Here is a 17,321-nt window from a genome sequence, read left to right as displayed (position 1 = left end):
GAATACATGTGAAATGAAAAGTAAACATTTCCCTCCCACCCAAAACTTCCTATTCCTTTCCCAGAAATAATAACTATTTTGATCAAGTGCCTACCAATCTTTTGAGCTTCAGACTACATTTTTCTCACACCAAGATCAGACTGCAATAGTCATCAACATTTTGTTCCTTCATTTAACACAATAACATATCCTACAAAATGACATTAAGTCTGTCACATCATTTTCAATAACTGCATAAATGGTAGCCCTGTGCTGAGATGTAACACACTTCAAGCTGCCCTTTTGAAAGGCATTTACTTGTAGTTTCTGTTTGTATAAATAGCAATACTTTATACACTCTGGCAAGAATGCAATACATGTAGGACAATTTCTAGAAATGCCACTAATAGATCAAAAGAATCAACACTTTTGTGTGTGTGTGTGTGTGTGTGTGTGTGTGTGTGTGTGCATTCTAGGGATTGATCTCAGGGCCTCACACACTAGGCAAGGAAAATACCACTGATCTACATCCCCAGCCTTTTTTCATTTTATTTTGAGACAGGTTCCTCCTGGGATGACAGGCTGGACTTAAACTTGCAACCCTCCTGCCCCAGACTACAGCAGCTGGGATTACAGACACCCACCACCACACCCAGCTTTCCTACACAATTTATCTTTTTGCAGAATTATATTTTCAGGAAATAAATATAGATATAGGAAGAATAATAGACCCAAAAAATGCTAAAGATAAAGGTCAATGTTATCAATAATAACCATATGCTCTCATGTCCTTGGAGCTTTAAGCTGTCCTAGTCATGATGAAATGGTCCCCCTTAAGCTGATGCTATTAATGGAGCTCATGAATCTGGCTTAACATTGAACAAAATGGTTTTAGAATCATCTGCTTACAAAAGTGCAGATAGCGGTGGTTCAGCTCTTCTTATGCTTCTCTTGGTCCACATGTGTTTTGATTTGTGAGAATAACGTGACTTAGAAGATTGTGCAGATCCTGAACTCTGAGACTGGGGAGATGTCCTCTGCGTGAGGTTCCAGGAAATGGCTCTCTGAAGATTGCTCATGGAAGCCCCTGCAGCCATGGTGATCACCCAGGGATGGTCCAGGGCCTGGCCAGCTGACATTCGATGACTAGCCTCCAAAATCAGTAGTCTGTCTATAAAGTCCTTTGCCAAGTGAGAAATATTTGGCCAAGGCTGAGAAGAAAAATAAATGAGTAAAATACAATAAATAAAAACCCACACAAAGATATTCATATTCTTGAACAGACCAGGGTCTATCAAATCCAAATGACTTTTTCAAGTAAACAATTTGAATACTATGTTACTGTAGCATATTAGTGAATCTAAAAAGTTACTTTTGGGAGAAACCCTCAATAAATTTATTTAACAAAATTAAAAAAAAAAAAAGCAAACATAGAAATTCTCCTCTAAACTCTCTGACCAGCAAATGAGAATTTCTTTCCAGAAATCTGTCTAGCAAGCCACCATTCACAGCTCAAGTTCCCACATAGGAGCTGAACCAGGCAAAGCTGCTGATTTTGATAAGCCCCATCAATAGGTTAGAGTTTATCACACTGCGATCATCTCACAGAATCCCCATGACTCCAAGAATGAGCTAGAATGGAAAACAGAGTGGATTGAGGAATTAACAACTTGCCTCTCCCTTTGAAAGTTTACTCCAAGCTTAGGATGCCTCTGCTTCCGCAGCCTGGAGAGAGAAGGGGAAGAACAGCAAGGGCAATTCAGCAACAGATCCTCCTGTGGTGAATTCCCTCAAACACACAGGGCTCTCTTTGTTCCCAATCAGTTGACTACAAATGGAATTCGGCCTGTAGCAGAGGGACAGCACAGTGTGGTATGCACAACTAGCTGCCTGAGAGTTCAGACTCTTTCTGTCCATATGCACCACATTCACACATACCTTAAGTACAACAGGAGCAGTTACGGCAACATTTATAAAAGGGAACAAATGAGCTACTGCTTTATATTTAAACTTGTTTCCTGTGTTACTTACCAACACAGGACTGAAGCTGTAACTGGATGGTGGCACACTTGCCTAGTTATGCCTGCATCTGATCCCCAACACACACACACACACACATACACACACACAACTCTAATTACCAACTACATAGCAAATACCTAGAAAAAAACTAAATTCTGTATCAGCCAGCCTCCACAAAGGAAGAAATGTTGAAAAAACTGCGCATTTTCTGTATCTAAAACATAATATCTGCTTGGTGTGTGTGTGTGTGTGTGTGTGTGTGTGTGTGTGTGTTTTAAATTTTATCTATTATATTATATAAGGGAATCTTTAGAATCTATTGCCATTTCCTTTGTGTAAGGAAAAATCAACGTCCATTGGTAGACATCATATACTCCAATCTCTTAGTAGTCTGTTAACCTAAATTTGAATAACAAGAAGCCAGCGAAAGAATTTCTTTTTTGCTTCAGTTTATTTAGATAAATGAGACATGAGAAATATTTATCCCCAAAATAGGAGCCATGAAGTAAATGAACATATTTTTCAAATATCAAAATATGGGAAAAATAAAATGCACACGTTGCTAGTCTAGACAAAGCACATCCGGGGCTGACACAGGGACTCGCCCTCTGATTTTGGCTAGACATCTGTTTGGCCCTAGATCCAGACACATTTATCTGGGCTCAAAATTATTTAAATGAATGTTAAATTAGATGTCTCCAATGGAACATTTTCGGACAAGCAACTGAATCTTTCTGGAAAGAATATAAAATATGTGCTGCAAGGTTTATGGAGAGCTCATTAAAATGACCCTAAGTGAATGAACATTAAAACAGCAATTTCAGAAAATAAGGTAACTGGTGTGCTGGAAAAAAAGTTCTTCAGCCAAAGCTTATTATTCAAATACAAGTTATAAATTACACAATTCCTGAGCCATAAAGATCAGACAGTATCTATGAGTCAGTTTCACATTGCATATGAGAAAAGGGTAGGTACAGGAAGAAAATGAGCTTCTATTTCATTTTTATCTTCTTATTCCAAATTTAATTTTTGTCTATGTTTAATAAAGCAAAAAATAAACTAATATCTATGCATGCACATATTCTGCAAATGAAAAGCAAATGAGTGAGTATCCTCAAAACTTTTTCAGCTAATAGTGATATAGGACTAAATCCAATTAGGAGATCGCACAGTGAATCAAATCCCTACTCTGGACCAGCTGTCACCTGACGACATCATTCAAGGCCTTCATCTACATTTACATTCACTTTACATTCACTTTACATTCACTTTACATTCAATGAAGCTTTCCTTCTAATTTCTCCTCCCAGGCTCAACCATCCCCACTGCCTCGAAAATTCACCTTCGTCAATCTTTTTTCAGCAATCTCAGGTTGACACTGCCTTGGGACAGCCTGTTAATCCACTTTAATGAGGAACTAACAAGAGATTGAGGTCAGTGGACCTGTACTAGACAGACTGCCCAGCCACACTCAGCTTTGCAACCTCAGCTCGAAGATTACTCCTCAGAAAAATTGGGATGCTCATACCATTTTCACAAGATGGTACTAGGATCAAATCGAGTATATAAAAATAATCTTCAAACTATACCATACTATGTAGTTTTTTGTTACTGTATTTTTTTTGGGGGGGGTTACTATTATATCTTCACAACTCCTTCCTTAGCTCTTGTGGATACATTGGCTGATGATATTTAGAGGAATGGAATATGAAAATTATCCAGTACTTTCCAAACCAGCTCCATATTTTATTACCATATTTTATTTCAAAAAAATAATGTTGACTGGGGTGAAGCCCAGTGGGTAGAGCACTCACCTAGCATGTCAGGCCCTGGGCTTCATCCCCAGCATCCCCCGGAAAAAATGTTCTGGGTTAATGAAGTATGTGAAAATAAAGATAGAACTTTTTCATACAAAGATAGTTCGATTAATTTATTTGCAAGTAAATGATAATATTCGTAAATAATTCAGGCCTTTTTTACATTTTCTTTGCTCATCTAATTCTGGTTCTTCACCTGTTGTTCTTTTTTCCTATAATAAAGATTGGCTAAACTGTATAGAACAACAATAACAAAAAAAGGCATAAAACTGAAATTTAATACTAGGAATTGAACTACTTACTAGCTTCAGAGCAGTAAAAGAAATTTAGAAGGAATGGTATCTTATGTTCTATGTCTTGACTCTTTCCTTCAAACAGAAAAGTAAGGAATGATTGTCATTTATTGCTTTCTAATTTCTTGATGAACAATTTTCTCCTAGTGCTTACTTAGTCCAGGACCTTTATAAGACTCTGGCTTTCTTAGCTCTACACACCTTGACCCTACCCTGGTGAGGGTCTTGCCAGTTTATTCTCAGCATGGTCCTCCCACTCTGGCCTATCTCCCAACTTTTCCATTCTCTGGCTCTGTACTCCACATCCGTCCTCTCCTGTTCTCTTTTCTGTCCTCATCCTTGATCCCACAATCAGGCCCTACTTCCTTCCTTCTCATTTCCTGTATCAGCTCCTAAATTAAACTTTCTGCTTCTAAGGGTCATACACAGCTTCGTGTAGTCCCTTTCCTTCTTCTCACCTGAGCCCTGGGAATCCCCAGGGACATTCCCAGCATCCCCTGCAGAAGACAAAAGACCCAATCATTTAAGACTCACATTTTAGGGATGGAGATGTAGCTGGATGATAAAGCACTCACCTCACCTATGTGAGGGCCTGGGTTCAATCTCCAGCACAGAGAAAAGCAAAAAAAGAATTTGTATTTTTATTTTCTTCTTTTCATGAACACCTATTAGTAGGGTTAAAGTGTGTGCAAAAGATTGATAAACATATAAAAACTAAGAAACTGATTTTAAAAACAAATAATATTCCTGTGACGAGTCAAAGTTTTCATATTTCTTAGTTCTTTTGCAGAAATGCCCACAGAGAATCATTAAAAATACCTATTTAAGAGACGCGCATTACAAACACATACACACACACACACACACACACACAATCAGACAGTCTCTTAAATTCTGCACGCAAACCTTTGAAATTTAGGGTTGTAATTAATATTACAGTTTCCTAAATATAGAGTTTGTTGAAGAATATGGTAATTGAGGATGGAGTTAAATAGTTTTCAAAAAATCTACAAATATCTATTTTTTAAAAAAGCAAATTGTGGGGCTTGGGTTTGTAGTTCGGGAGCAGAGCACTTGCCTAGCATACATGAGGTCACGGGTTTGATTCACCAGCACCAAAATAATAATAATAATAATAATAATAATAATAATAATAATAATAATATGAAGAAGTTATCATTCAAATCCTTGCATAAAAACTTCTCAATGTAGCATTTATCCCCTAAAAAATAGTAATTTTAGTAAAAATTTCTACTGGTGACAACCCTCAACTTGCATTCTCCTTCCTTAACATTAGTGTTTAGTCTTGGTATGATTTACTCAAGCCTTCAAAATCAAATTTTATGCAACATGCCCAAAAGGATGGATTAACTCCCCATGACTGCATTAGCAATAAACTAGGGGGAAAGTATTCTTCCTCTTCTCACACAGCAAGAGATTCCATAGATTTTCTTTATGTCATCAATATTTAATGTTTTTCTTTATTCCCCATCTATAAAGCAGACTTTAAATTATGCTTTACCTTTGCCAAAGCTGAAACTGCTCCAAGACAAAGCTTTGGCTAATTATATCAGATTTAAAACGCTCCATTTTCCCAGGCATTTGTGAACTCTGGAAAAAGTGAATCCACATTCATAGGTTATAGGCGACACATAACTTAAATATGGTGAGGAAATTAACCCCGTCCCAGGCTCATGAAGAGGTTACTTTTGTGAGTGAAGAGGTTCTGCCATAGGGAAGGGATCCCACTTCTTTACCCGCCAAGATAATGCTGAAATTGAAAAGGATTGAGTAGTTTAAGTTTTTTGAGCACCTATCATTTTTCAAAGCATCAGAGGTTGAAAAGAGAAGTGTTCCACCTTCTCCAAGAAAAGAACCTAAAAAGAGTCATCAAAACAAACAGCTTACCTCTTGAACTCCAAATCAGCAATTGATTCTTTCTTCCATACCCAACATACATTTTAGAACTAGTTCCTATAGTATGGCCCTCAGAAGTCATAATATAAATGATATAAGCACAATATGAAATCCAGATACTTCCAGGTCTCTATCAATTTTATACATGTAACACTTTCCCCCTCAGCTCCAGAATTCCACCAATGATAGCAAAGTGGAGAAGTGCAGCAAAATCAAAGGAGCAGATGACCCGGCTTCTCTTCCACTCCATTTATCACCATCCCCGTCTAAAGGTAACATCAGCACAGACAAAATAATGCAGCACCAATTCCAGTCCCGAAAAACACTCATTGTCTGTGATTGGGTTTAAGGGAAGATGATTTATATGTGTTCCCTTGAAGGTAAGTCCTTGGAGCAAAGATGAAGGAAGTGATAGAGTGTTTTATGAGATTTTATAACCATTAAAATTTTCCTTAAAGTATATTTTTAAATAAACATAATTAAAAACTACTGAGCATCTTTCTCTCTTTCTCTGTCTATATATATGTGTGTGTGTGTGTGTGCGTGTATATATATATAAACTAAGCCATGGAAATGAAAGCTAAATTGCAGGAATTATGGCTAAGCAGTCCTAACTGAAATAGGGCCTAATCTTTACTAGAATTCTATCTGTGGCGGAAAGAGGAAATGGAATTACAGCACTGAATCTTCTACTCTCCTCTCCATTTTTTTTTTTTCCTGCTTAACCACCCAAATGAAGACTAAATAAAGAGATATTCGTGGAGATAACAGAACAGAATGAAATTGGGGTCGTATCTGGTGAAAATAAGCATTATCTATCAAATTGTTACTTCTAAGGGAGTATATCAATCAACTTTCCTCTAGGGATCCTAGGTGAGTCTAAGCAGGTGGGGATCATTTTTTAATCAATGTCCATGTGGGTTTTTAAATAAACAAAATACACACACACACACACACATTTTTAATATCAATGTTTATCCTTGTCACCTGGCTGACAAGATTGTAAGATTCATTTTATTATCAAATTATTTCCCACCAAAAAAAAATTTACTGTGATATAGGGGAATTAAGAATGTATAGTTGCCCACTTATTGGCAAGAATGCTTACAATGTATCATTAATATTAAAATTCTAACACCAGGCTTTGTTCACTATTCCATTTAAAAGATAAGGTAGACCTGGTAAATAATTTTTGTACTGTTAAAAAATATATAACTAATAACTTACTTAAGTGATATGCAAACTTTCAACCTCAGTTTCCCAAATTAATAGTAACAATAACAGAAATAGCTAACCCATAGATAGCTCTGACTCTGGACCACACGTGAAACTATTCTAAGCACTTACATCTGTTAGTTCACTTAATCTTTGCAACAACCCTACTGTTTTACAAACAATAATGGAAGCTCTCCTCCTATTTAATGTGGAAACAGAGATACAGAGAGGTTAAAAAGCATGACCAAAGTTGCAGAGTTAGTAAATGTCAGAGCTGGTAATGGAATTCAGCCAGTATTGTTCCAGATTGTGTCCCTAACCATTGTACACACACATGTATAAGTACACACACAAGCTCAGAAATTCTTACATTTCAATAGTCAATTTATTCCCTTTTATGTGCTTTTCCATGTTTTGTTCTATTTGGAATGTGTTAATCTCCTCCCTTTGAGAAACTTCTCACTTTTCCTCCAATACTGCAGAAATGTCACCTTCTTTGTGGAATCTAATCCAAGTCTCTGAAGCAGTGATGTCTCTCTTCCATTGCTCCCACAGTGCTACAGGGTGGATCTTAAGTATCCCCCAAAGGGCTATGCATTAAAGGTTTGGTCCCCAAATGTTGCAGTGCTGGGAGATAGTGGAATCTTTAAAAGGTGAAGCCTAGCTGGGCATGGAGACTTCATGAAATAGAATACATTTAATACTAAAATCCAAAGAGAAAACAGCAGTATTACAGTTAATTTTTACTTATAGGTGGGTGACCTCATGCATAGATTGACTGGGTTTCTAGCAAAATATTTGGTGTTCAGAAGTTTTGTGATATAGTTTAGTGAAAGAGCACTTGCCTAGTATGCTCAAGGACCTGGGTTCAATCCTTAGAACCTCTGCCCCCAAAGAAAGAGAGAGAGAGAGAGAGAGAGAGAGAGAGAGAGAGAGAGAGAGAGAGAGAGAAAGAGAAGTTGGGAGTTTATATTAAACATATCTCTCCTCTTCACCATAAGACGTATATAGCATATGGATTTCTGGAAGCTCTTATCCTATTTAATTCACTTTTTCCACCTGAATTCCAGAGAAAAGACACAACTCATACAATATGTCATTCCTGAAATTTCTGTTATAGACTTACAGACTTTTTTTAAAAGGTAAACTTTCTTATAGATCTGTAAACCAAAAGTTCAAAATGGATTTTACAGTCTGAAATGAAGGTACCACCAGAACTGTGTTCCTTTAAGAGTCTCTGGGGAGAAATTGTTCCTGGCCTTTTCCAGTTTCTTATTACTGCCATCATTCCTTGACTCATGTCCCCTTCCTCCATCTTCAAAGCACATAACTCTAACCTGTTTCCATAGCTATCTCTCCTCTCTCTAAATTTGACCTACTCTAAGGTCCCAAATAATCCAGGATGAACTCCCCATCTCAAGACCCTTAATTTAATCACATCTGCAAATTCCCTTTTTGTCATGTAAGCCAGCATTCTCAAGTCTGGGTATTACGATGTGGACAGGATTTGGTGGCCTTTACTGTCTCTACCACGCTTAGGTATTCAGACTAGGTAGTCACCCTAAGTTTTAAATAAATTCGTGCATTAGGAATTAATAGGCTTGTCAATAAGTGCTAAGTATGTAATAATATGATGACAGACAAAAAACTATGATGATACAGTTTTGGGGGTCCACCACCATGACTCTGAGGTGTTATGGACTAGAGATTTCTGTGCCCATAAAATTCATGTGTTGAAACTCTGATCCCCAGTTTGGCTATATTCAAAGACACTCCCTCTAAGGGAGTAATTAAGGTTGAAAAGAAGTAACTAAGCTTAGGTTAAAGGTGAGGCCCTGGTCTGAGAATTAGTGTTTATAAGAAGAAACACCAGAAGGCTCATTCTCACTCTCTGTGAGCATCCAGTCTAGGTCACGTGAGCCTACAGCAAGATAGCAGCCATCTACAAGCTAGGAGAGGAGGCCTCAGAGTGAAACCACCTTGCCAGCACCTTAATCCTGACTTCCAAGCCTCCAAAACTGTGAGAAGTAAATGTCTGTTGTTTATGTCACCCAGACTGTGATTTCTGTTATGGTGACCTAAGTCGACTAAGATTTATGGTAATATTAAAAGAAAATGTTAATATGACGGATGTGAGTTGCCTGGTCAACATGAGGAAGACAGTCAAGTGACTCTATAAGCAATAACTTATTGTAAGTTCTACACTCCCACAACTGTCAGTACTCTGGGGCTACAGACAGGCATCTCCTAGAGAAACAGAGGTGTTTGGGGTTTCCACTGTGGAGAAGGTATCAGTGCTCCATCTGGGCTCTGGGCCCTCTTCTCTGTATTCAGGCATATAACCCTCCTTTGAAGTGCTTAGATTCTAATACCCAGCACATTTGACTCTTTAATTTTGCCTGAACCCCAGAAAGCTGGGGAATTATCACCAGCAACAACCCCATGTGAGCAGCAGAAAGGTATGTGTACAAACATACCTCTCTGCCTCCAGACAACACTGAGAAATAACTTCTCTGCTGAATGAGGTGACCCTCTGTGACCTGGGCCTCTGAGCTTCCCTGTCCTGCTTCCCCCACTACCTGCTCTGTCTCTCTGGGAGTCTGTCCATAGTAAATCACTTGCACATGAATCCTCCTCTCAGGATTGTTTCTGAGAAACCCAAACTTAGAAACCCTTATGAATAAGCCTGACAAAAAGACTTTTAACATAATATTGTCGATTATTTTTTCACACTAAAAGAAATGTATTGAGATATCTGGTCAAACATGGCCACTCAATGGAGGACACCATCCAGTAACCATACTCCATATGGTTCCCTCTCACTTGGAATGAGGTAGAAGTGATCCTGAGCCTTTTCCACATCCAGCCTTAAAGATAACTGCCAACTTCCACTCTCTCTTGGAGTACTCCACTTTAGCAGCTTTAAACTGCCCTGTAAGAAGTCTGGCAGCCCTGCTGGAGAAATAGCATGCAGAAAAAGACACCCTGAGAGGCCCAGAGAGGAGAACGAACCCGACTTTCCAGCCATCCTCACCAAGATGTCAGACATTTGAGTGGACGTTCCATTCCAGTCAATTCCCCGGATGACTGCATCCCTACCCCATAGCACGTGGTGGAAAAATCTCCCTAAGATGAGCCCCATCAAACCACAGAATCATGAGGCAGAGAAAATGGGTATTGTTTTAAGCCCCTCATTGTGGTTATCTATTATTGAGTAACCAACTGTTGCAAAGATAGATAACCAAAACAGAAATATATGTTACTTGTACACAAAACAAATACAAGAATATAAAATATTTAAAATGTAAAGAAGAAAACAAATGATCCATAATCCCCAAACCAGCTCCTTTTTCTCCATTTGGCAGTATATTGTGAACATTTTCCAATGTCCTTAAAATTTTTAAATGAGCATAAATCAGGGGCTAGAATACTGTATCATGCAGATATTCCATAATTTATTCAAACATTCTCCTAGGATAATGTTTGTAAATACAACTCAGATGAGCATCCTGAAGCCTTTGTTTCATCTGGGATTACTTCCTCAGGGTCTTAGAAGGGGAATTGCCAATCAAAATATGTACTTTTTTTTTTTTTTTAATAGTTCTAGATGCAACCAACTTTCCAGGAAAACTGACAATTCCCCCTCTACCAGCAATGAATGAAGAGTTTAATACATTACAAGCAATGATCAGAATTAATTTGAATTAGGTTTTGTAACTTTTTCAATCTAAAAGGCAAAAAGAAGGATATTTTTGTTTTCAATTGCATTTCTTTGGTCATTAGTGAGGCTGGACATTTAAAAATTTTTAATAATCAATAGTATTTCACTGTTTGAATTCTTCCTGTCCTTTACTACTTCCATATCATAAGTTTTACTTCTTATTCACTAATTTGTATGAGTTCTTAAAAACACATACATGTATAATAAAAGCTCCATTAGAACATGAAAATAATATTTTTCAATCTGTTATTTAATTTTACTTAAGATAATGCATTATAGATAGGTGTTACATTTGTTAAGTGGGTATAACAAAGCTGTCAGTATTTTTCTTTATGAAGAATTCAAAGTAATAGAAGTTAGGTCACTTGTCCTACATAAAATAAATTTACTATTTTGTCTAGTTTCCCCCACATAATCCTCAGCAACTTTCCTTCCCTGCCCAGAGCAACGAAAAGTGAGCACATTCAGGAGCAATGAGAGTTCTGAGTTTAAACAATACCTAAATATTTTACCAAAGCTGGGAGCATAAACACTTCACAGAGTAAACACTACATCACAAAATGGGTTTGGATCATCTAGAGTTGAGGCAGAAAATCCATCACCAAACATCCGAGCACCATGCCTAGCTTCTAAGTGATACATTACTCTGTTTGTCCAGATCAGACCCCCAGTACAGAGGGAAGGAAAAACCCTCAGACTAACTCCATTGTCTGCAATACCAGCAATTCACCGCTAACCATAGAGCTCAGTCATCATGGTCCTTGGTTCCTTGACACCAAGGGCTCTCAATCAGGGACAATTATGCCCAAACAAGAAACACTTTAACAATGACACTTTGAGTGTTACAACTGGGGAAGCTGAGTTACTGGTTTTAGTGAGTAGAGGCCAGAGATAGGTGCACAGGACAACCCCATCCCCCAGCCCACTCCCACCCCCGCCAATAGAGAATCATCCTGCCTTAAATGTCTGAGAAACTTTATTCTAGGCTCACACGACAGGCATACAGTACTGCTCTCTTACCTCTCCTGTGTAATTATATTTGCCTTTCAGAATCTTCCTGTAAAGTCTTGTGTGGCTTTCGTCATCAAAAGGCAGGGATCCGCTAAGTAAAACATATGTGATTACGCCCAGCGCCCACATGTCCACTGCACTGGTATAAGGTTTCCTTAACAAAACCTCAGGGGCCATGTACTCCGGGGTCCCGCAGAGCGTCCTCATCGTCCAGTCGCCACTTTTGTTCCCTGAGTGTGCTAAACCAAAATCTGTGATTAAAATTTTCGACTCTGCACCTGGATGATAATATAAGAGATTTTCAGGCTTTAGGTCCCTGTGAGTTATTCGCAAAGCGTGCAAATACCTAATCCCATCAGCAACCATGCAGAGGATTCTGACAGCATCCCGCTCTGTAAATGAACCCTGAGCAACCAGTCGATCAAAGAGCTCCCCTCCAGTAGCCAGCTCCATCACCAGGTAAACTCGATCCTGGGTCTCGAAGATCTCCTCCAGCTGGACAACGTAACGATGGCTAACCCGCCTCAGGACGCTGAGCTCAGCCTCACACGCTTCCCGACCTTCTTTCACTCTGGTTTCCATTACCTTAATGGCAAAAGGTTTCTTGGTGGTCTTCCGCTCCACCCTGACAACCTTGCTGAAACTGCCTGTCCCGATGATGGCCTTGATGTCATATCTGTTGGGAAGAAGATGCAAAGCCATTGTCCTCTGAAGTGACGAGTCTCAAAATCATTGAAGTCCAGGTTTTATGCTAACATCTTTCCTATCCTTATACTCCCCCCACCAGATTTCCTTGTTTATTACTGCTCATATTTATTTTTGAAAGCTACTCCAGATCCTTTGTTGAAATGGAACAAATGATACAAAGATCTTTAGTTGGTAGAAAGACAGTCTTAATAACAACAGCTACCATTTATTATGCATTTATTGTGTGCCAGGAATTTTTGTTCTAAATTTCATCCCTAGGGGAACTCTAGTAGATGATATAATAATAGCCCCCTTTTTCCGATAAGGAAATAAAAGCTTAAAAAAAATAAAAGGAGTAAAGGACTTCCCAAGGCCTCACAGATGGTGGTTGGAATTGATGGGATTCAAATTCAACCTCTTCAAATGTTTTTCACTTCAGTTTCCTTAAAGAATTTTAGGGCCTCCCTCTACTCTTTTCTTTCCTTCCTCCAAAATTTGTTTCTACCATTCTCCCCCAGTAACAATCAAATCAGGTGGAGAGAATAAAAAAGAAGTTCACTCCTGTTTATAAGTTCTGAAAAGAGGGAGGATACCATATTAGGGGGCAAACAGCATGTTCTTTGGGTTATCTGACTTTGGGTTCAGTCCCAAGCATACCTCATCCACAGTAGTTCTTAATATAGAAAAAGTAAACTTGGCTGAGCTATTTTAACAGCAGGTTTCAGAGGTCTGGGTAGGAGTGTGTTAGGCCCATCCTGAAGCCACAGCTTTCCACAGACTCCACCCTCTTTCCCACACTCCTGCATTTGCAATTTCTAAGCAGCAGTAAAGAGAATTTTAACACAGGATGTATGTCAATTAGTTGTCTCACAAAAAGGCCGGGAAGTCAGCTCAGATTTCAGACTAAGAATCTTACATTTTAATATTTCTGAATAAACTTCTACTTAAATTCAAGAATCCTATCCAATTTAGCCTTCAACCTTTATTGAAGAAATGTTGAAAAAGCGCTAGACTTAAAATCCTTTATTTTTTCAGCAGAAACCATATTTAACCCAATTGCCCATTGTACAGATGAGGGAGTCTGAAAAACAAGTTAGTCAATTTTTTGCTTAAAATAGGACTAGAACCCAGATTTTCTTACTTGCACCATAATTTAGTATTCTCTTTTTTGAAAATCTCTCCCAAGGAAGGATGTCAGAGGATGGAATGTACCCAGGAAGAAGACAATTCTTTTATCACATACGCAATACCAAAGTTTCAAATGCAAATATCAGTGTACTTTAAGTGACCTTATTTCTTTTTCTGAGCTTATTCTTATATTTTTATTTTTGCCTTACTGAATAAAAATGACATTTGGCTGTACCAGCTTACAGAAAGCAGTTTTTGTTCTACATAGTGCATTTAATTTTCTGGCCAATTACCTTATCAAAACATAGCAATTTAGTAATCTTAAATAGATTTTCCCCTCTCCCCTGTCCAAGTCTGCTCTTTTATTCACATGTATTCTCTGTGTGGTTTTGAAGATAATCACAGGCATTTCAAATCCTATTGCTTTTCAGATCAAATTTTACATTACCTCTAACATGGATGAAAGCACTTTGCAAATACTAATTTATCGCTATACCCTGAAAATTGCAAGCAAACTCATTTGCTCACAGAATTCATCATCAGTTATCAAACAAAATACTATTTTTCAGGAACTATAATATTTTGCTCAAATAAAAAGAGTTTTGTTCAATACTGTTAAATACAAAATATTTGGGGGAAAAATGCTAGTGATTTGGCAGTGAAGGGAACAGGAGGCTTCAAGCCAAGATTTAAAGCAGTGGAAATAAATGTTCTTACATTGATTAACAACCTGTGCCATGTTCCGTAACAAATTCCTGTAACCTCAGCCTTGCCTGGGAGTCCCTGCTGGCCATAGATGTTGACCACCTTGGACTGTGACCTTGTATAGTGCATAACACAGAAGGGCAGCAAAAAGTCAAATGAGAGACTCATTCCCAGAATACATATTTTTCCTGAATCATTACATATATTTTGAACTTTAAGTGGGGATGGAATAGAGCAAGGTAAATGCATTTATGAGGTCTTTCCATTTCCTACACTTCCACTCATCCATTCCCATTTCCCACAAAGCAGCTTCAAAATCACTTTTGTAAGATAGTACAACTTCACATCAACCCAGATTGTGTAAGTTGAAAATATTACTTTAACTTCAGCTGCTACAGCAGGGAATTTTTGAACATGGGTTTTAAAAATTGAAACGGAGGAGTTAAGGATGCAGCTCAGTGGTAGAGGGCTTTCCTGGCATGCACAAGGACCTGGGGTTCAATGCCCAGCAACTCAAAAAAAAAAAAAAAAAAAAAACCTCCAAAAACATGGAAATAATAATACTATAATATCACTGCCTGGTGGAAGCAATTACAATGAGCTCCCTAAAAGAAGGAAATATAGTCAGATTTAAATTCTATCATCTCTTTTCTGCTAGAGTGATAGATGGAATCAAAATGGAAAGGAAAGAGAACTGTGTTCCCAATTCAGCCACGATCTTGGACAAGCTTCTTAATCTTCTGGGGTTCAACTCTTCATCAGTTAAAGATGATCTCTCAGATAGTCTTGGAAGTCTTTAAAATGTTATACCTCCTTTACACTCAAAAGGGTGGGAATTAGTGAAATAAATAGAGTAGACCCAGCAGAGTAGATGACCAAAGATGTCATTTAGCCATTTCAGTCTTGAAAAGAGCCTATGTCCACTCAGATTCAAGTTCAGTCACATTACCAGTTTGGCTCTTCTCTTAGCAGCTACTGGACTGATCCTCCAATCATCATTGTAAAGCTCTCCAGGAAGCTGGGAATGGCTCTACATGGATTCTGAGTGGACCACCTTAATGAATTGAGCACATAAATTCTAGGACTACAAGTGTGGAGAAGACAACTGGCCCACCCATTACTGTGTCCCACCAAATACTGCAGAGCAAAAGGGGATTCCGTGACTCCCTTGATTGACATGTCCAACATAACATTCTGAGGAAATTAGTTTTCAGGCCAATCAACCTGCAGTCTGCTCATTTCCTGCATAGGGCCAGCTAAGTCTTAATTGTATTTCATGAAGACAAAAATAAGCATTGGCTCAGAGGTAGAGTGATCCCTTAGCATGTAGGAGGTCCTGAGTTGAATACCTAAACTCAAGAACTAAAAAAGAAATAAAATAAGCATTGCACTAATACCTAAATGAGGCCTTGTGCCATGCACTGTGCAGCATGATTTATACATATTATTTGAGTTATCCTCACAACAATGCAATAGATATTATTATTCCCATTTTACAGAGGCAGAAATGGAAAAAGAAGAAAGACAAAGAAACATTCCAAAATGGCACATGATAGAAGAGATCAGAGTGGATCTCAAGTGTGACTGACTCAAAAGCCCATCCTATTCCACTAACTACAATCCTATTTATAGAATTAGTAGCCGATACTTGCAAACCAAGCCTACTGGCCCAGCCCCAGGATACAAGTGGCAGCATTCCTCCCCTTTGGAGTTTGTGGGGCTTGGGAGGCTTCCTCCTTCCAGCCTCAAGGACAGGAATTCCCTCCCCCTTCTTGAGTCTGCTCTTGCCATCCTTTTCCTCTTCTTTGCACTCCTGGCTCACAGATGTCAAGAAGAACTTATATTGGACACTTACTAAAAACAGTGGGGAAGCCTCTATTCCAGACCATCTAGTAGGATTCAAGACTGCAATAGGGGAGAGAGTGAACTCAAAGCTCTTTTTTAAAAAGCAAGAGAAGTTTCAGGCGCTTCAATGAGCCGATGCAGAAATAGTGGGGGTCGCTGTGGGCATGATGGCCATCAGTGCTTGCTAACTGATTCTTGCTGAAGTTGCTCCCACCCTCCCACAGAGTCTGGGAGATAGTGGCCCTATCTTCCTTGAGGATGACAATTCAAAGGGATGGTTTGGAGGTCCTTGAAAAAGACGTTCCTTTCTCAAAGGAGAAAGAACTTAGGGAGACTTAAGACCTACAATCTGGAATAAACCTGTCTAAAGTTAAGGCAGTTCAGTCAATACTTTATCTTTCTCAACCCAGCCCCAGGCCAGTCCCTCCTGGTGCTTCACAGGGCGTTTTACCTGGCGAGGACCCGGGAGTCGAACTTGGCTCGGAAGCGGGCCACCTGCATGCTCTGAGCCGCCTGCGCCACCCCCTCCAGCCGGGGCCCGACACCTCCCGCGTTGCCTCGGTTTTGACCCTCGGGCTTGACCCCGGCCAGCGCGGGCGGCTCCGGGATCACCTTCTTGCTGGTGCCGCAACCCATCCCGTGCCACAAGCGTCCCACAGCGCTCCGGGGAAGATGGGGGCTCAGTAAGGAGCGGCCCCAGCCTTGCGCACTTATCCTCAGGACAGCTGGAAGGGGGCGGGACCCCTCACCAGCTCCCAGGGCGACTGCAAAAGAGACCCCAGCGGGATCCCAGTTAAGAGGATAACCCTTCAAATGTCTCAGCACCTTGATCAACATTGACCAACTGCTTACAAGTAAAATTTAACAAGGTAAAAACAAGGTGGTGTAGAAGGCAGGAGCCTGGGCTTAACCCTCTGGGCCACCACTTTCTGGTCTCCAAATTGTGAAGAAAGTGAACACATAAAATCATATAAGTCCATG

The 17,321-nt window shown here is 39.2% G+C and overlaps 1 protein-coding gene across 1 annotated transcript; it reads right to left on the bottom strand.

Annotated features, from left to right (window-relative positions):
* Positions 1–552: 552 nt before the first annotated feature.
* Positions 553–16,976, bottom strand: Pskh2 (protein serine kinase H2). Its single transcript, XM_047560911.1, has 3 exons — positions 16,792–16,976; positions 11,985–12,651; positions 553–1,190 (listed from the first exon to the last, which is right to left on the bottom strand). Exons 1-3 carry the CDS (start codon positions 16,974–16,976, stop codon positions 885–887), a joined length of 1,158 nt encoding a protein of 385 aa, XP_047416867.1. The 3' UTR covers positions 553–884.
* Positions 16,977–17,321: the final 345 nt, after the last annotated feature.

Source organism: Sciurus carolinensis, chromosome 1 (assembly GCF_902686445.1).
Source record: "Sciurus carolinensis chromosome 1, mSciCar1.2, whole genome shotgun sequence".
Classification (NCBI taxonomy): Eukaryota; Metazoa; Chordata; class Mammalia; order Rodentia; family Sciuridae; genus Sciurus; species Sciurus carolinensis.
The sequence above is the reverse complement of the archived record's forward strand: the minus strand, read 5'-3'. Positions and strand labels throughout refer to the sequence as shown.

Coding starts and splice junctions, on each gene's coding strand:
- Pskh2 (XM_047560911.1), bottom strand. CDS start 16,976: ATGGGTTGCGGCACCAGCAAGAAGGTGATCCCGGAGCCGCCCGCGCTG. Junction 12,652..16,791: donor GACTCCCGGGTCCTCGCCAG/GTAAAACGCCCT, acceptor TCTTCCCAACAG/ATATGACATCAAGGCCATCA. Junction 1,191..11,984: donor AATATAATTACACAGGAGAG/GTAAGAGAGCAG, acceptor TTTTCTTCTCAG/CCTTGGCCAAATATTTCTCA.